Below are 19,501 nucleotides of genomic sequence, written 5' to 3' on the forward strand. Positions count from 1 at the left end.
AGCTATAATCACTGCGCTTTCACATAGCAAGTTACTGAGAATGTTGATACTTATAATTATGCCTTCATGTGCTTTGTGCTCTATCATATGAACAGTGGTGAAACTCTTTCCACATTTCCCACCAGAGAAAGGCTTCACACATGCATGAGTTCTCATATGAAAAAGAAAATTAGGTTTAGACTTCAAAGGTCTTCCACAAATCACACCAGGAAAAGTCTTAGCTGTGTGAGTTTGAGAGTGTTGAGAAAGATATGATTTTTGATAGAAACGTTTTCCACAGATCTCGCATAAAAAAGGCTTCTCCACCGTGTGAATCCTCATGTGAATATTTACATCATCTGTGGAACCAAAATGTTTTCCACAGAAAAACACATGACAAAGGTTTCTCACCTGTGTGAGACCTCATGTGAACAGTTAAACCATCTTCCTGGTGAACCTTTGTTCACAGATCACACATGAGAAAGGCTTCTCACCTGTGTGAATTCATGTGAATATTTAAACAACTTTTGTAACTAAAATGTTTTCCACAGATCACATGAGTGTGGCTCTCATCCACGTGAGTCTGCTTGTGGTATATATATGTGAATTTTCATGTGTCTAATCACAGAAGTGTTTCTGGAAAAGGTTTGATTGCAAATTCTACAGGAATATATATTTTTTTGTCTGCGTGAACTTTCTTGTTTCGAACTGTCAGTTTTACTTTTCTGCTGTTTGGTTTTCTTATATCTCCGATTTGTTTCTGTTCTTCATCTCTCTTTTTCCTGGATCTTCAGAATTGCTTCCTTCCTGACCCTGGTTCTCACCTTCAGCAGAGCCAGGAGAGATGAGTTGGTTCCTCTGTGGTTCTGTTTCATTGTGGATTCTTTGCACATTTAGAGGATTCATCAAAATGTCATCAGTCTCCAGTTTCAGCACAAGATGCTCTTCATCCTGACTGATGTAGGATGACTCTCTTCTCTTCCTCTTTCAACTCTTGATGTTCTGGTTCCTCTTGATCTCGTTTCAACTCTTGATGTTCTGGTTCCTCTTGATCCTGTTTCATCTGCAGATGTTTCTCTTGTTCTAAAGTGGAGTTTTCCTCCTGGTTGCTGGGCTCATTGAGAACCTCCTCCTTCCACAGATCTGGACAAAAGAAAAAAACAAAAGCTTTGAAATGTCAACCACAGATCAAAACATGCATTTGAATCCATTGATGTATGAAAACATGATTTTCTTGGTATATTCTGAAATTAAAAACATTTAAGTTTGAAAAATTAACTCATCTAGATTAAGTTGAGTTAGTTTTTCTGATGACAGCTTAACCTAATGTCTCCCAAATGAATATTCCAAAAATGTCTTTCCTCTGTGTAGATACAGAATATGCATCACATAAAATACTCAGAGAAAATTCCTAAAGTGCGTTTTAATCTCAGCTATTGAAATGTGCAGACTAACAAATGTTAAGTAATGGCATGGCAATAGGAAGGGTTGATGCTGGATTGGAAAACAGTAACAGTACTCAGCTAATCTCAGGACAAAGTTTTGCAGATCAGTAAGTTGGTGTTGGAATCTGATTCTTTTTCTCTTTTTAGTTCATGGAGGTCCATCCTCTTCAGTTCATTCCCAGTCAGATGTAAATCAACAACTTGCTCATCACCTGACTGGTTCCTTCAGTTCTTTTGTTTGGAGTGGAATGGTGGGAATGTTCATCTCATTTCTGTTTAATTAGGTTCAAAACTCATTTTTAAAGATGCTCAGAAGCTGAAACTGTAAGCTTCACCCTCGGTTCAAATGTTTTTTTTTTCTGTTCTTGGCAATGATTGAGTCTTTGACTCAATCATTTATTTTCTCTGCCCAGAAGCCGAGAACCATTGGTCTCGTTGCCTCTGGCATTTGAGTGTATAGTTTTAAAGCAACTTAACCATTGTTAAAATTACATGAGTTTTAACAAACTCAATATTCACTTTTCAATCAACACTTACCAGAGTTAGTTCTACATTTATACAAATGAGAGCCATAATTTGACATAGAATATGCTATTCATTATTATCGACTATTATTGAGGTCAGAGTTCTTCATTCTAAGGATTTGTTAAATTTTTATTTATTTATTTCCGGTGGAAACTGATTTGATATGTTTGAGTCTTTTAGTTTAAGTTCAGGGTCGGTGTTATAGATTAACTGGTGCCGGCAGCTGGCAAAGTCAGATGTTTTGCCAGCTGCGTGACTTTTAAGGACCCCTTTACAGAACCAGGAACACCATAGCAACACCATCAAGTATGCGATTTAAATTTTATTAAAAATGATGACACCAACCTCACTGTTTAGCGACACGTCCTGTGGGTAGTGCTGCTAAGAAAAAGAAGAAATTCAGAAACAGTGCAGTTGCATTGCAGGATCTGAGCCAAAACCAAAAACTGGGGTAGAAATATTAAGAAACTCACATTACAGGTACTTCAGAGTCAATTAGGAGCCGAGTTGTTCAACTTGGACATAACTGTCTACAACTCCTAAAAGCTTGCTAAATGAAATGTTAGGATTGAAAATAACATCAATGTAGTGAAGCTTCGCATGAACTTGTCAGATCTGCTGCTGTTGTAGCTGATATTTGGTGAAATGATGTACTAATCGACTCAGAAATGCTCTGCAGACAGAGATACAAAGCGCCTATAGCCTTTGTTTGTGAGACGTGGGATTTTCTAGGTCAGTTGTGGGCGGAGCTTGGTAAGGTCCATTGTGGTGTTACTCATTAATCTGGTTCTGCTCTTTTCGAAGCGCACTGAACGCTGCTCTGTTGAAACTTGCTTTGAAACTAATTTTCCAAATGCAACATTAAACATTTTTGCTTCAAATGGGATTTATAATAATGTTTTGCAAACGGTTTTGTCACACAAGAGGCATTTTTCAACAGGCATCCACAGCCACCTACAATTCAGAAACATCTGCGGCGCGCAAATGTTTCAACCAGTTAATCTGAAACATCGGCCCAGAAAGTTTCCTACATTGTCTCGAGCTGTCTTTAACCTGTTTTTAACTCTGCTGAGTAAAATTTAAAGCTGTTTCGTACCTATCCGGTGCAAGATGATCTTGGGTATCCGGGTAAAATCCATCAGTCTGCGCTGATCGTCCATCTTCCTCCATCTTAACGTTGATTTCTTTCCACTCTGTGAATGTTTCTTCAGCAGGAGTTTCCTGCTGCTTGATAAACTCTCTCTGATGCTGAACTGAAGACATTTTCACTGAAAACACCAAACCTGTTTCAGTTTAACTAAAGAACAGCAAATGCTCCCTCGTGCGCTCTGAGATGATTTCTGTGTTTCACTTTGTCTGCACGGAAGAAACTGTAAACGATTTTCTGCTGTTTGGTTTTCTTATATCTCCGATTTTGTTTCTGTTCTTCATCTCTCTTTTTTCCTGGATCTTCAGAATTGCTTCCTTCCTGATCCTGGTTCTCATCCTCAGCAGAGCCATGAGAGATGAGTTGGTTCCTCTGTGGTTCTGTTTCATTGTAGATTCTTTGCACATTTAGAGGATTCATCAAAATGTCATCAGTCTCCAGTTTCAGCACCAGATGCTCTTCATCCTGACTGATGCAGAGTTGCTTCTCTTCCTCTTTCAACTCTTGATGTTCTGGTTCCTCTTGATCCTGTTTTATCTGCAGAGGTTCTGGTTCCTGTTGCTCCTGTTTCATCTGCAGAGATTCTGGTTCCTCTTTATCTGAAGTGGACTTCCTCTCCTGGATGCTGAATTCATTTAGATCCTCCTCCTCTTTACACACCCAGCACTGTGGCAGATCTGCACAAAAACACAAAATAAAAGCTTTTAAATGTGAGTAAAAGAATGAGTCCTTCATTTTAATCACTTAAATCTTTCTCAAGTGTTCCAAACACTAAAATTACAAATTCATAAGTATAAAAATTAACTTTTTACACTTTAGTTTTTCTGACTGGAAGGGATCAAGAAATCAGTCCAAACATACTATGGATCTCCAGGTGAGAAAGCAAGATGGCGATAATTAAACCTAGAGGCTCCACGACAAAAATAGTTCAAACAGCAACTGGATTTAGTCCTGCTATAGAACCTTAGAGACTTAAATGTAGTTCTACACTTAAAACATTTTATGCATAGAGCAGCTTGGATTCTAATGCACATTACAAAAGAAAATGAGCATTTTAAACCCTGTTGATAGTTTTGGTTTCATTTCATCATTCCGATCCTCATTTGCATCAACATCTGTTCTTTACTACTGTAGCAACAAAAATTAAAGTTGTAAGCAACCTCAAACGGTTCATTCGCCTCAACAACTCTCTGGGGTACGTTGCAATTGCAAACCCGTCGGTGCTTTGCATTCCGATCAACTCTGCATATCACCACCAAACAGTGCATTGAGAAAGACTCTGTATTATGTTCAGCCAGTCAGACTCAGTTGAGCTCAGTTGATAAGTATTCAAAGTTTTGGCAGAAACCAAACCTTCTTGACAGAAGTTAAAGCCAATTCCTGTTTGGTGGCATAGGACTGATCAGCCATAATCAAAGTCAGGTTGCCAAATATATTAGAGAGAGAGACAGACAGACAGACAGAGAGAGAGAGAGAAAGACAGAGAGAGACAGAGAGAGAGAGAGAGAGAGAAAGAGAGAGGGAGAGAGAGAGAGACAGAGAGAGAGAGAGACAGAGAGAGAGAGACGGAGAGAGAGAGAGAAAGAGAGAGGGAGAGAGAGAGAGAGAGAGAGAGAGAGAGAGACAGAGAGAGAGGGAGAGAGAGAGAGAGAGAGAAGAGAGAGGGAGAGAGAGAGAGAGACAGAGAGAGAGAGAGACAGAGAGAGGGACAGAGAGAGAGAGAGCGAAAAAAAGCAAGTGTCAAATTTTCAGTTTTCTCCAAGAGATGTGGGTCGTCTGCAGTCGTCTGCAGGGTTTTCCAGAAAACTCGGTCGGGGCGCCGAGGCGGTCCACCGTGTTTTTGTATTTAATGATGTTAAGAAGAGAAGAAAGGTAAAAATATTACTGGCTAATTATATGTCACTGGAAAACATTGCCAGTGAAATGACATTTAAGCCCACAACTAGTCTAAAAAAAAAAAACTACTCAAAAAATACAATTAAAATTAATATAAATTATTTTCACTTCTGTTTAATACAAATTAAGTCAGCGGCTCCAAAAGGTTCCCAGGACTTCAGGGCCCCATAAAAGCTAATATTGTAACACAAAACACACAATCATAAATGTAACATTTGTTTATCCAGATCATCAATGTTGCTGAATTTGATTTAATGTTATCAGCATACATAAATTAAATAATTTCAAATTGTTAAACGTTTATATGTAAGATTTTAGGGAGCTGGCAAGTTTACTTTGTAAAAGTTCAAAGAACAATATTCATAGTTAGATTGTTTTATTATCACAACAATCAGATACTGTGAGTTTATTTTTTCAGTTTGAGCTCCATTTGTTCAAAAATACAAATTAATAAACTGCAAATATAACTGCTTGTTTTTAGGTAGGCCAATTAAACTACTCTCCCTCTCCCAGATTAAATCTAACAGAAGCTGTTAGAGATGCTGATGGTTTTAGGAGTAAAAGGGGCCCTGAGTCAGATTTCGCTCCAGGCCTCATACAGCCGTGGACCGGCCCTGTATGATGAGTTAAATCCGCTGCACTGGGCAGAAATTAAATCACAGTAGCAGATTTAGTGAAATGCTGCTAATGTGGCTCCAGAGTTTTTAATAAACGTCACAAAAAACTTGTTCTGGCTGCTCAAGTTTGTGGGACGAGTTTTTCTGATCTTCCTGCATCCGTGCACATTAGCTCTGGCTGACTAAGTGCACAAAGGATTTGATATGTTTGATGCATTAAGTAGCTGGAAAAATTATACTAAAAATAATACAATAATTAGGACACTTGTGAATGAATATTATAGTAATCGAGTGATTATTCTTTCGATTAATTGTAATCAGATAAAAAATATTTCTAAAACAAAATAGGTGGAAGTCAGAGTGCTGCGTAAGGCAAATAATGTCCCAGCCGGAAGACGGTTCGCAAAATAATAACACATAAATTAACGAAGATTCGAGGCAGGTAAATTTTCCTCAAGAAGTTTTAATAATTGAGGTATTGGAACCATTCAATGAATCGTTTCAGCCCTGAGATAAGAGTTCTCCAAAGATTGATCATTCCTCTCAGGGGGTTGATGTAAATATCCATACAGGTCAGCTTGTGTCCAGTTTGAGTAAATGGAGGCGCGTGCGATCCGCGCTCAGATAAACTTCAGAGATGAAACAGCAGCAGCAGCGCGCAGAGACGCCAGCTGTGTGATTGGTCAGCTCTGCTGGTATTCTGTCAGGTCAGCATACGCTTAGCACAAACTGACGGCTACATCTATCAGACAAGTATATTCTGCCATTACCGTACGATTTCATTTAATCAGCAACAAAGATGTAGTTGATTGCAGCTGCAGCTACATCCTGCTTTAAATACACTTTGAAACCACGACAATGCATGTATATCTGGTTATCAATGAAAACAATTTAATGACTTAGTGTTGTCACAACTCAATTGTGTATTCTGAACTGACAACTCTGACGGTTGGACTTCTTGATGCGCAGGCATGCATACTCACAGCATTTATGCTATTCTGACAGCGTATGATAATCTGACAGAACACCAGATTTAAATGAATAAAATATAAACTTAGAAATCTTTTAAAAATAAAATGTGATCTACAAGAGAAACTCTCAAAACAACAGAGTCGCTTGGAGTCCAGCTTTAAGATTTAAAAATAAATAAATCATTAATCAATCCTTCCTCTCTCCCTCAATTATTAACTTTTCTTAAAAGAAAATCAAGCAACGGTTTGCCTGGCAGCGAGCCTAATAAACCACGGCGGGCCGCCAGGCTTATGTTACACTGGAGGAAATCAATGTATTGTAGAATGTAAAAAAAAAATCTGAACAGAAAATGTTCAGCAAAGACATCTGAGCCTCTGTTATGACTGCAGAAGCTTCCATTCTGTTATAATCGCCCTTTTGCCATTTCTTGAGTCAGAAGCTTCAACCAGAAACAAATTCGAGCTTCATTAAAGACGGTCAGTTAGGATCATCACCACAGCTGGACGATCGGACTGACGTTACCGTCTGTGCAGTCCCGTCCTGTTTAGGATCCAGCTCAGAGTGCGCAGACTATTGCTGATTTCAACCACAATGCACAGCAGCATCAGTATCTCTGTACTAACCTTCATTATGCCTGCACTACAAGCATATTATAGACACCTTATCATGTTTATAAAATATAGTTATGTTCATGTAATATGACTATTACATTTTTACAATAGATTATTATGTTTCTACAATATTACTATCAGCATGACAGCAATACCCTTTTGTAGTAAGTACATTTGTTGAGCCAAAGAGTTAAGAATATATAAACACGTCTCTTTAAATGTACAGTACAGACCAAAGGTTTGGCACACCTTTTCATTCAATGAGTTTCCTTTATTTTCATGATTGTTGACATTGTAGATTCACACTGAAGGCATCAAACTACGAATTAATACATGTGGAAATATGTACTAAACAAAAAAGTGTAAAACAACTGAAAATACGCCTTATATTGTAGTTTCTTCAAAGTAGCAACCTTTTGCTGTGATTACTGCTCTGCACACAAACTGCATTCTCTTGAAGAGCTTCAAGATCATCACCTGAAATGGTTTCCACTTCACAGGTGTGCCCTGTCAGGTTAATAAGTGAGCTTTCTTACCTTATAAATAAATATGAAAATAAAGGAAACCCATTGAATGAGAAGGTTGTGTCCAAACTTTTGCTCTCTACTGTAAAAATATTAGAAATTTTAAATTGACATTTGTGACTGTATCCAAAAAAGACCAGTGACATCTAACCATTTACTAACAACCTTGACCCTAGTGGGTCAGGAGGTGCTGGGGTCACCCTGGACAGGTCGCCAGTCTGTCGCAGGGCGACTCAGAGACAGTGCAATAATATTAGCCTGCATGATCTTTTCCTCTCAGGTTAGGGCTCTGCTTTGCTGCACAAGCATCAGCCTTTTCCCTCCAATAAGCTTCTAGCTATTTTTATTATTTATTAGCCAGTTTAGGACCCTGAATGCAGGAAGTCAATGTAAGACAACATTGTAATGATGCCCCACATGCTACTAGCAGCATTTAGGCTAACATTAGCATTTTGGCTCATTTTAGATTATACACTAATTTTAACAAACTGAATGGAGGAAATCCATGTTAGTCAACATGCATATATGTGACTTTCCACAGGCTATTGACTATAATTCAGTTTAGCTTAGCATTGATGCTAATTGTTAGCATCAGAGCGCTGGGTCCAAACTGGGGCCACACTTTAGCAGGCCCCGGTTACATTTCTCCAAGGATTTTCTATTTCTATTTAATTTGAGCGGATTCTTTAAATATGTCTACGAACACAACGATTATTTATCTGTAAAAACTCTCTTTAACCTCACTAATCAGTAAACCGTGAAGCTGTTTCGTACCTATCCGGTGCAAGATGATCTTGGGTATCCGGGTAAAATCCATCAGTCTGCGCTGATCGTCCATCTCTTCCTCCATCTTAACGTTGATTTCTTTCCACTCTGTGAATGTTTCTTCAGCAGGAGTTTCCTGCTGCTTGATAAACTCTCTGAGGCGGAACTGAAGACATTTTCACTGAAAACACGGAAATATTTACCGAAAACACCAAACCTGTTTTCAAACCTTCTAACAAAAGAACAGCTAATGCTCCCTCGTGCGCTCTGAGATGGTTCCTGTGTTTCACTTTGACTGCACTGAAGAAACTGTAAACAATTTTTTGTTCCGCCTTCAATTTTCCGCTTTGAGTTTCCTCTGAACTTACAACTAAATTAAATATTTTTTAGCAATGAAAGGTTTATTTATTTCTGCGACAGTGCATTAAATGATTATAAACAAACTAAAAGCTAAAGCTACCTCATTTTCCCTGTACCCTTTCCTGTGTTTCACTTTGGTTGTCCTGAAGAAACTGTAAACGAGTTTTAGTTCCCTTTAAATTTTCCTTTTTTTTGGTAATGCTGCATTACCAACTCAATGTGACATACTGGTCCACTGGTTTGGAGTGTTAAATTATATTAAATAACTGCATTCATTTAAGACAACAAAATATTATCTGGTAAATGTTATTATTGCATTTGTCTAAACCTTTCTGAATATGTCCTCTCATCAACCAAACCACAGGAAATTTAAATATATCACCAATTATTTTCTTTTTGAAGAATATTGTCTTTTCTTTGAGTCTCCTCTTAACATACAACTACATTAAATATTTTACAATATCAATAAAAGGTTCATTTTTATCAGTCGCTGAAATAGTGAATAGAGGAATTACACACAGATGGATGTTTTTAGGCCTCTTATTTCTGCAGATAATTGAAGATTAGCATTTATGGTTAGACTATATATCATACTGACTGGTGAATAAAATACTTAAGAAATGTGGGTTGGAGTCAGTTATCAAAAGGTACTTTTAATCTTACGAAAGAATCATTCTGGAGTATTTTAAAATCTTGAGTGCGATCTCTTTAGCTTGTAAAAAAAAGTCTAATATTATTGTATCAGGTTTTACTTTTGTAAGTAGTCATTCATTTTTGAAGTTGAATAGTGAATTACTAAATATATATTTAGAGAAATAAAGATTTGTTGTTTTGACATTTTTTAAAATATTCTTGAATTGCAAAAGATTTCTGGTTTGCTTTTGTGTCACATTACAGTGTTGCAGATCGTCTGCAGTGTTTTCTCTGGTTACAGTAACTGAAAGGTGTAAAAAAGGTCCATGTAGTTTCTGACAATGCAGAATTAATAACTAATGAAAACATTACATTTGAGATTAGAATAAGTTATGAAAAATTTATTTTTTAAAAATTTAATGAACGTGACCTTTTTTAAAATGTCTTGAATTTTAATATAGAATTTTGTGTGAAACTCAAGTTTCACTGTTATTGCAAGGATCTTTAGATGCTTTACTTAAAGCTGACATTTAAAAATATTGCAAAAGTTAATCATGATGACAATCATTGAATAATCCATCAATATTTATTAAAATCAATGTTTATTAAAAAGCACATTCTCCTCAAACGACTGGTACATTTTTAACATTACTTCTTTATAATAAACTTTGCTTCTCATACCAAAGTAAAACAATGACAAAACAATTTGAAAATTATAAATCTGTTTGTGGTTAACTCTACATCAAAACCTGACCAGATCAAAAGTATTTTTGAGATTTTATTCAAACAAATTGTTTTATTAATAAAAAAACAAGATTTCACTGCTTTCATTTCTAAAGTATTTTAAATTCAGTCAGACACAAAAATGTAAAAGCTAAACTAAATTATTCTACATGCTACAGAATGAAACGAAAACCCGCAGAAATGAATCCTGTCTGAATGTGATCCCCTCTTTAACTTCACTATCTAATGGGGATCTTAAGCACAAATACGACTGAGAACTAAAACAAAAAACTGGACTAAAAAAAACAAGCTGATAGCAGAAATCAGACCTCAGGTTTATCATGGCTGGGACAATGAAACAAACAGTCAGTGAATCACTAGCAGCCTGCAAGAATTTGTTTTCTACTTCCTGTTTACATTATCCAACCAGATTTTCCATTGGATCGGACACAAAAAACGGATCAGTTCTGTTTTGTTCCAAAAGTTTCTAGTATGAGAAAGTCTTTATGTGACGAGTTAAATTACTTCTGTCATTGTAACTCCACGGATTCCACAAGAGAAATGTTGTGAATTTTCATGTGACCATTTAAATGACCTTTTTTAGAGAAACTCTTTCCACAGATCCCACAAGAGAAAGGCTTCTCACCTGTGTGAATTCTCAAATGATCATTTAAAGTTGTTTTATGGGTGAAACTTTTACCACAAGTCCCACAAGAGAAAGGCTTCTCTCCTGTGTGAATTCTCTTATGAACATTTAAAGTGTCTTTTCGGCTGAAACTTTTTCCACAAATGCCACAAGAGAAAGGCTTCTCACCTGTGTGAATTCTCATGTGAACATTTAAATTACCTTTTTGAGAGAAACTCTTTCCACAGCTCCCACAAAAGAAAGGCTTCTCTCCTGTGTGAATTCCAATGTGCTTAGTTAAAGTCCTTCTGTCACTGTAACTCTTTCCACAGCTCCCACAAGAAAAAGGCTTCTCACTTGTGTGAATTCTCAAATGCTTATTTAAAGTTCTTTTAAGGGTGAAACTTTTACCACAAGTCCCACAAGAGAAAGGCTTCTCTCCTGTGTGAATTCCAATGTGCTCAGTTAAAGTCCTTCTGTCACTGTAACTCTTTCCACAGCTCCCACAAGAGAAAGGCTTCTCACCTGTGTGAATTCTCATGTGAACATTTAATTTAACTTTTTGAGAGAAACTCTTTCCACAGCTCCCACAAGAGAAAGGCTTCTCACCTGTGTGAATTCTCATGTGAACATTTAAATTACCTTTTTGAGAGAAACTCTTTCCACAGCTCCCACAAAAGAAAGGCTTCTCTCCTGTGTGAATTCCAATGTGCTTAGTTAAAGTCCTTCTGTCACTGTAACTCTTTCCACAGCTCCCACAAGAAAAAGGCTTCTCACTTGTGTGAATTCTCAAATGCTTATTTAAAGTTCTTTTAAGGGTGAAACTTTTACCACAAGTCCCACAAGAGAAAGGCTTCTCTCCTGTGTGAATTCCAATGTGCTCAGTTAAAGTCCTTCTGTCACTGTAACTCTTTCCACAGCTCCCACAAGAGAAAGGCTTCTCACTTGTGTGAATTCTCAAATGCTTATTAAAGTTCTTTTAAGGGTGAAACTTTTACCACAAGTCCCACAAGAGAAAGGCTTCTCTCCTGTGTGAATTCCAATGTGCTCAGTTAAAGTCCTTCTGTCACTGTAACTCTTTCCACAGCTCCCACAAGAGAAAGGCTTCTCACCTGTGTGAATTCTCATGTGAACATTTAAAGTACCTTTTTGAGAGAAACTCTTTCCACAGTTCCCACAAGAAAAAGGCTTCTCACTTGTGTGAATTCTCAAATGACAATTTAAAGTTGTTTTAAGGGTGAAACTTTTACCACAAGTCCCACAAGAGAAAGGCTTCTCTCCCGTGTGGATTCTCTTATGAACATTTAAAGTGTCTTTTCGGCTGAAACTTTTTCCACAAATGCCACAAGAGAAAGGCTTCTCACCTGTGTGAATTCTCATGTGCTTAGTTAAAGTCCTTCTGTCACTGTAACTTTTCCCACAGGCTGAACAAGTGAAACGTTTTACCCCTGTGTGAGTTCTCATGTGTCTCAAAAAGTTACAGTTATAAGATAAGTTTTTATCACAAATTTTACAAGAGTATAATTTTTGCCCTCGATGAGCATTTTCATTGTCAGTTCTTTCTTTCTGCTGTTTGGTTTTCTCATATCTCTCCTTTTGTTTCTGTTCTTCCTTTTTCTTTTTTTCTGGGTCTTCAGAATTGATTCCTTCCTGATCCTGGTTCTCAGTTTCTGCAGAGCCATGAGAGATGAGTTGGTTCCTCTGTGGTTTTGTTTCATTGAGAATCTCCTCCTCTTCACTGCATTGTGAGAGATCTGGACAAAAAGAAAAAAAAAAGCTTTTAAATGTCAATCAACAAGAAATTCTTCACTTTAACCTCAAAGTATCAAAACAGGATTTTCTTGGGTTATTCTAAAATTATAATCTGACAAGAATGAATATTATCTCAACCAATGAGGTTCTTCTGACCAGAATGGAACTAGATGTGAGTGAAAATATGACATTAAGGACCTCCAGGTGAGCAAAATAGATGGCGATAACTTAATCTAGTGGTTTCCAGACCAATGTCAGAAAAAGTTTTCTTCCTCCATGTAGCTACAAGATATATATCAACATGAAAGAGTGACATAAAATACCTAAAGCAAAACACTACACCCACTGATATTGTCAGACATTGCTCCACTCACACACTCAACACAAACTTTCAAAAGAACAAATAAATTTCAGCCTTTACTTTCCTGTGACAGCAGGAAAGTGTGGGTGATTGTTGTTAATCGCGCACATGCAGAAAATAATGGCAAAATGAACCAATTGAAAATATTTGACATGAATATTGGACAATTTGGAAGATTAAATATGAAAGGTGAAAATGGACAATAATATAAATTCATTTATTTACTGCAAACCTTATGAAATATGCAATTACATTATTAAAATGTAAACTTACACAATCAAAATCATAAAAAAAGAATCATTTAATTATATGTTCTTCTTATTATTAGTAGTATTATTTTTTGCAGTTACTGCAGGATCACCATGAAATGACCTTTTGACCTTTATCCATAACTTGCAACTTTGTTCACTGAAGTTGTTAGTCGGGCTGAAACGATTCCTGGAATGGTTCCAGAATCTCGATTATTAAAATTCCTCTAGGAAAATGTAGCTGCCTCGAATCTTCGTTAGTTTATGTTTCATTATTTAGCGCACCTTGTTCCAGCCGGGATATTATTTGCATTACGTGTTGCTCTGACTTCCACCTCTGAGTTGTTGACAAAAGCTAAATGTTAGCAGCATAACGTCCAATTTTCAAGTTGGGCCCAAGGGGATTTTATTAATTGATGAAAACATTCGGGTTTTCATCGTTTTTGGGGAACCAATAAGGATCTTTAAAATGACCGGCGCGATGCCTGGACGGCAGCCTTTCTCCTCCAGGAGCTGCTGGTTCAGAGCTGATAACAGGAGCTGCAGGAGAATTTATACAGGTAGAGTATAGACTCTACCTGTATAAAGCTTGACAGGTATGGTGCAAGGTGAGAGTTCATCCATTAAACTCACTGAAGATGAATACAGAAACCAAAGGCTGGAGCACAGACATTCTTTATTAGCGTATTTGTGAGCCTGCCTCTTTGTTATTAAATTGAATATAATTTCAGATTGTTGTAGAACTTTTCTTCAGATTAACTTAGAAAGTGAGATATTATTGTTACAGGTTAGTTTTTTGTAACTGTTAGTGTTCGGGATGCTCAAATATGAAAGATTGGACTCATATTGATATCTGATAGTAACACTAGTTTAATGCCAGATTTACCAATATTTTATTTGATCTTTTAACCGATTACTCGATTAATCACAAGAATAATCAATATATTACTCAATTACTAAAATATTTGATTATAAACAGCCCTAGTTGTCAGTATGCAGTTTGTTAAGACAAGCAGTGGTTACTGCATTCTAGTGAATTAATAAAAGACACCTGATCTCAGTCTCCTTGTACCATTTCACCACAGTGACTCTTTAACATGTCTATCGCTGTTACTGATGTATAAAAAACTACAACTAATAAACAAATAATGCTCAACCTGCTGGATTTCCAGACTTATAACACTGGGAAAAACCCTGAGATTCTTAAAAAAGCAGCATAAATCTTTTCATTTTGAATTAAAAAAATCTATGTTTGCCAACTATAAGCAGTATTTTTTCTAATCTGTCTCTTAAACTGATTTATCTAATCAGTCATTTATTTATTGTCTAATTTGACATAGAAAGCAGCTAAGCAATAGCAAACAGATGGTACACAAAGCAATAAAAACTAATTATTTTTAAAATAATCTTTAACCAGTATGAGTAAAGATCAGACTGTCACGGATCACAAACTGTAACTTAGACATTATATGATGAATAGTAAACAGTCCAGGTCAAAGTTGATCATTCTAAGTGTGGCCTGTCACGATAACAGATTTTGCTGGGCGATAAATTGTCTCAAAAATTATTGCGATAAATGAGAATATTGTTTGAAGACCTTTTTACATTGATTTAATGGAAATTACGTAATAATACATGCAATTTCCTGCCAAAGATAGATACACTTTACTTTCAAAAGACACTTAACACTGGGACTGATACACAAAATAAAAAAACAACCAAAACCAAAAATAAAATAGATTCTTAGTCTCCATTAACAATAAATGTACTTAATTAAAACTCAACAACATAAAGCCAAAGTGGAAATAAACACTGCATTCAGCCAAATGAGTGCAGATTATGAAGCCTGTATAGTATATTGGCCTTCAGTAATAATTAGATTTAAATAGAGAAGAATCCGACAGCCTGATGCAATAGTTCAAACTACATAATTTTTTTTTTTATCCCGAACGACAATCTTAGAACGTTCTTCGTTCTGAGATTGTCCCTTGTGTGTTACGGTAGATCGTTGTGCCGCTCCGATCTAAATCAAGGATTTATCCAGACTGGGAGCGTGACGCAGCCTGTTGAATGTGACCGGCAGCCAATCAGAAAGCGCGGATTCTCCTCGTGCTTTCTGAGGGGAAACACGGAGGGAATCCCGAACAGCTGACACGATGCAACCCGAAGTCCAGTAAACATCGGAAACAACATGAATGTTTATTCAACAGTTCGTGCAAAGAAAATATAAATAACTAGGTTGAAGATTGGCTTGTACGGCCAAATCAACCAAGCATTACGGGACCAAATGAATCAGAATCAGCGTTGGTTCTGTCGCTGCATCAGAACCACTTTTAGGAGTTGGAGCGAAATTTCTACCAGAAAACCGGTAACTTTTCAGCTGTTCTTCGTTAACGTGACATAAATAGTTATAATGATTTTCATTCAGTCAGACTGACACTGGCTACATGCATTGCAGGTAGATTGTAGTAAGGAATTGATTAATGCCTGATTTCAAAGTTAGTGAACTGGACTTGTTATTTTGTGTCCATTGTTGGACACAACACGGTTTCAACCGAACCGTTATAGCGAGGATTTCTGTCGCTAATGTGTCTCTCAGGTTTGGACAATCCGCGACATCAGATCGTGAAGCGCAAGCTGAGCATTACACTAAGGAAATAAGGAAGGGAGGGTCAGTGGAGAGCACCGGAGTTTAGCCTTTTTTCATTCAGTGTCATCAACAGGAAGAGAAAAAGGCAGGAAGAAACGATATAAACAATAATTGAAATGAGGTCGATAGTTTTAACTTATCGTTCGATTAATTGACTTATCGTTGATCGCGACAGGCCTAAGTGTTTAGAATGACATGAGATGCGTTTAAGGCACTTTTTAAAGTAAAATTCAACCTCAATAACACCAATAAGACGATAGCAGCCACCCTCTACATGCCGTCATCAGCAGCCAGAGGAGCCTGTTCAGTGACAGACTGCTGCTTCCCAAGTGCTGGACCAATAGATTCAAGAACTCCTTTGTCCCCCACGCCTTCAGACTGTACAACTCCTCACTGGGGGGTCGGAGGTGACACAGGACAGAGGGAAGAAGGAGTAGTTTTTCTACAAATGTGAACTCCATATTTATCAGGCCAAACCATACAGTGCAATACCATATCACTGGTCAATCTATCCACCAAATTGCTATAATTTCCTTTTGTGTTGTATTTATATTCTTTGTTTTGTATTTATTTTGTATTTTTTGTATTCTTTTGTGTATGCTTACTGTGTGCCACATTTTTGCCTGTGAGCTGCTGGTAACTATAATTTCCTGAGGGAGTCTTCCCAAGGGATCAATAAAGTCAAGTCTAAGTCTAAGTCTAAGCAACTAATTTGTAGAATAAAAGATAAATTATAGATACAATTTATTATAAAATAGACTTTTACTATTTTTATTTTTAGGACTAGCAGAGAAGAACCTGCTGGCCCTGGCAGCCTCCACTGAGTATTTAATGTTTATAATGTTTGCGGATTCTTTAAAACAGGTTTCAGATGCAGCGATGTTTAACCAGTCTATCAGTAAACAGTGAAGCTGTTTCCTAAGTATTCAGTGTCCAGGTATTTCCTGAAACTGGTCGGTAAACAGAAAGGCGGCACGGAAACTGTACTTGTCCTATTATATGATTAATAAATCATAATAGAATAATATTATATGGTGAATAGTAGGTCGCTGTTGATCATTTTTAAGTATTTAATGTTTGCAGCTGCGGAGGATTTATTAGTCTTTTAGTTTGGAGTAAAAGCTCTTTGAGTTCAGCGCTTCTTAACCTCTTTAAAACATCTCCAACTTTATTCAACCTGACTAATCAGTAAACCGTGAAGCTGTTTCGTACCTATCCGCTGCAAGATGATCTTCGGTATTGTGGTGTTACTCATTAATCTGGTTCTGCTCCCATGCGGTGTCTTCGAAGCGCACTGAACGCTGCTCTGTTGAAACTTGCTTTGAAACTAATTTTCCAAATCTAACATTAAACATTTTTGCTTCAAATGGGATCTATAATAATGTTTTGCAAACGGTTTTGTCACACAAGAGGCATTTTTCAACAGGCATCCACACAGCCACCTACAATTCAGAAACATCTGCGGCGCGCAAATGTTTCAACCAGTGAATCTGAAACATCGGCCCAGAAAGTTTCCTACATTGTCTCGAGCTGTCTTTAACCTGTTTTTAATTCTCCAGAGTAAAATTTAAAGCTGTTTCATACCTATCCGGTGCAAGATGATCTTGGGTATCCGGGTAAAATCCATCAGTCTGCGCTGATCGTCCATCTCTTCCTCCATCTTAACGTTGATTTCTTTCCACTCTGTGAATGTTTCTTCAGCAGGAGTTTCCTGCTGCTTGATAAACTCTCTGAGGCTGAACTGAAGACATTTTTACTGAAAACACGGAAATATTTACCGAAAACACCAAACCTGTTTTCAAACCGTCTAACAAAAGAACAGCTAATGCTCCCTCGTGCGCTCTGAGATGGTTCCTGTGTTTCACTTTGACTGCACGGAAGAAACTGTAAACGACTTTTAATTCCGCTTTTAATGTTCCGCTTTGAGTTTTCTCTGAACATACAACTAAATTAAATATTTTACATTAATAAAAGGTTCATATATATTTCAATGAGTGAAAAACAGTATTAAAGTAATTACATACAAACGGGAGTTTTACAAGCTTTTAATCTGTTTATTTAGAAAATTTTCCTCAGCTAATTGAAACACAGCATTTATGATTAAAAGAATAAAAAATACTAAAAGTGTGGGATTGGAGCCAATTATCATAAGATACTTTGATTGTACAAAAGGACCGTATTTGAATGTATTTTTTATTTCTTGTGTGATTTTTAGCTTGTCACACAGACTCATGTTATATCAGGTTGTATTTGTATTTTGTAAATCAGTCTTGAAGTTAAACTGTAAATGACTACATATTTTAGAGGAACACAGATTTGTTGTTTTGTCTTGAGAAGATTGCGAATAACTGACTTGTCTTGTGAAAAAAGCCGTGTTGCCAAGAAAGTGAAAACATGAAAGATCACTGAAGAGATAAAATGTGAGACATGAGATCACTTTCATAAAAAACAGAAAATCAGAATTGCGTTGATAGCACAATATGTATGTGACCTTGGGCAGAGCTTTGTTATGTGTGGAGAAACATAAATCCTCTTTTTACCAGATCACACAGATAAGTTTGTGAAAAATTACCAAAGACACTGTTGCAAAATAAACACAGTTTATAAAGTTCAAAAAGCCTACAGGCATAAATAGTCAGTTTATTTATTTTACAAAAATGACCACACTAAATGTAGGAGACGATGTTGGCCCTGGAAACCTTAGAGCTGAAAGCCAGTTAAAACCCAATTAAATAAAGTTAGACTGCTTGGGGGAGGAATAATAAGAAAAACCCAAATATAACTAAATGGACCTGAGTGCTCCCAAACAAAAACACACACACAAAAAAATCCCTTGTGAGTAAAAAAGCAAAGAAAAGACAAACTCTCCTTCCACTGCTCTCCTGAATCTGGATGAAACAGCTTGGAACCCGGGGACAGCATCGATCCTTTTGCTTTACAAACAAGCCTGGAGGGCTGGACAATAAAAACTCCACTTCCCCTCGACGACAAAACCCCAAAGGAAATAAAGAATTTAATCACTAACTATTCAGAAAATAAATTCTAAACTAATGCAACCCTGAAATCAAAACTAAACTAAAACTGAAACAGTAGCAGGCCAACCTGCACACAACAGAAATACAATTAGACAAATACCTTAAATAGCCAAATAATAATAAACTGCCTTTACCTTCTCTACAGTAAAACAGCTGATGGAGTTCTGTACATCCTCTCTAAGAGCAAGTTTCCTGCAACAATAAAGTGGAGGCATCAGAAATAATTGTAAACCCAGCGCACGCTGCATGTTGAACAAACCTCTAGATGAATCAGACTGAGCTCTGATCCCCTCCGCGATCATCCTGCTTTTAAATGTAAATGCTGATTACCCGTCTCCCTAATAAACCAACGTCTCCCCTACATGGGCAAGCGGAAGAGTGCGCAGCACCATACTTCATGGACAAGATGCCCCGGCTACACAATATATGTACAACCTGAGCAGGCAATGTTATTAATCATTCATTTAAAATCAGACAAAAGGGAAAATGGAACCAGACACATAAAATAACCAAGGAAAACACTGAGACACTTGATCTGGCAGGACTCATGTCTTTATCATCTATGTTACAACATGTACCACACTAATCTGGTTCTGTCCAGATTCTTTGTTTTTCCAGACTCGATATGTCAGG

General features: G+C 37.0%; 2 protein-coding genes across 3 annotated transcripts; both read right to left on the bottom strand.

Moving 5' to 3' along the window:
- Positions 1-785: 785 nt before the first annotated feature.
- Positions 786-8,748, bottom strand: LOC129376546 (uncharacterized). 2 transcript variants are annotated; one of them, XR_008607779.1, is made up of 4 exons: positions 8,491-8,748; positions 3,046-3,773; positions 2,295-2,327; positions 786-1,122 (listed from the first exon to the last, which is right to left on the bottom strand). XR_008607779.1 is itself a non-coding variant. In XM_055056149.1 (3 exons), the coding sequence occupies exons 1-2, from the start codon at positions 8,564-8,566 to the stop codon at positions 3,247-3,249; spliced, it is 603 nt and encodes a 200-aa protein (XP_054912124.1). In that variant the 5' UTR covers positions 8,567-8,748; the 3' UTR covers positions 786-1,122; positions 3,046-3,246. The 2 variants fall into 2 exon arrangements, 1 of the variants encoding a protein (XP_054912124.1); XM_055056149.1 differs by lacking the exon at positions 2,295-2,327.
- Positions 8,749-11,700: 2,952 nt separating this feature from the next.
- Positions 11,701-17,677, bottom strand: LOC129376543 (gastrula zinc finger protein XlCGF7.1-like). The gene is made up of 2 exons (XM_055056145.1): positions 17,418-17,677; positions 11,701-12,576 (listed from the first exon to the last, which is right to left on the bottom strand). Exons 1-2 carry the CDS (start codon positions 17,491-17,493, stop codon positions 11,780-11,782), a joined length of 873 nt encoding a protein of 290 aa, XP_054912120.1. The 5' UTR covers positions 17,494-17,677; the 3' UTR covers positions 11,701-11,779.
- Positions 17,678-19,501: the final 1,824 nt, after the last annotated feature.

This window comes from Poeciliopsis prolifica, unplaced genomic scaffold, assembly GCF_027474105.1.
Source record: "Poeciliopsis prolifica strain line A6 unplaced genomic scaffold, Auburn_PproV2 SCAFFOLD044, whole genome shotgun sequence".
NCBI classification, from domain to species: domain Eukaryota; kingdom Metazoa; phylum Chordata; class Actinopteri; order Cyprinodontiformes; family Poeciliidae; genus Poeciliopsis; species Poeciliopsis prolifica.

Bases quoted from the DNA above. Each gene is read 5' to 3' on its own strand.
- LOC129376546 (XM_055056149.1), bottom strand. From the start codon at position 8,566: ATGGAGGAAGAGATGGACGATCAGCGCAGACTGATGGATTTTACCCGG. The intron at 3,774-8,490 runs GTACGAAACAGC...GTTTTTGTGCAG, and splicing joins GATCATCTTGCACCGGATAG to ATCTGCCACAGTGCTGGGTG.
- LOC129376543 (XM_055056145.1), bottom strand. From the start codon at position 17,493: ATGGAGGAAGAGATGGACGATCAGCGCAGACTGATGGATTTTACCCGG. The intron at 12,577-17,417 runs GTATGAAACAGC...CTTTTTGTCCAG, and splicing joins GATCATCTTGCACCGGATAG to ATCTCTCACAATGCAGTGAA.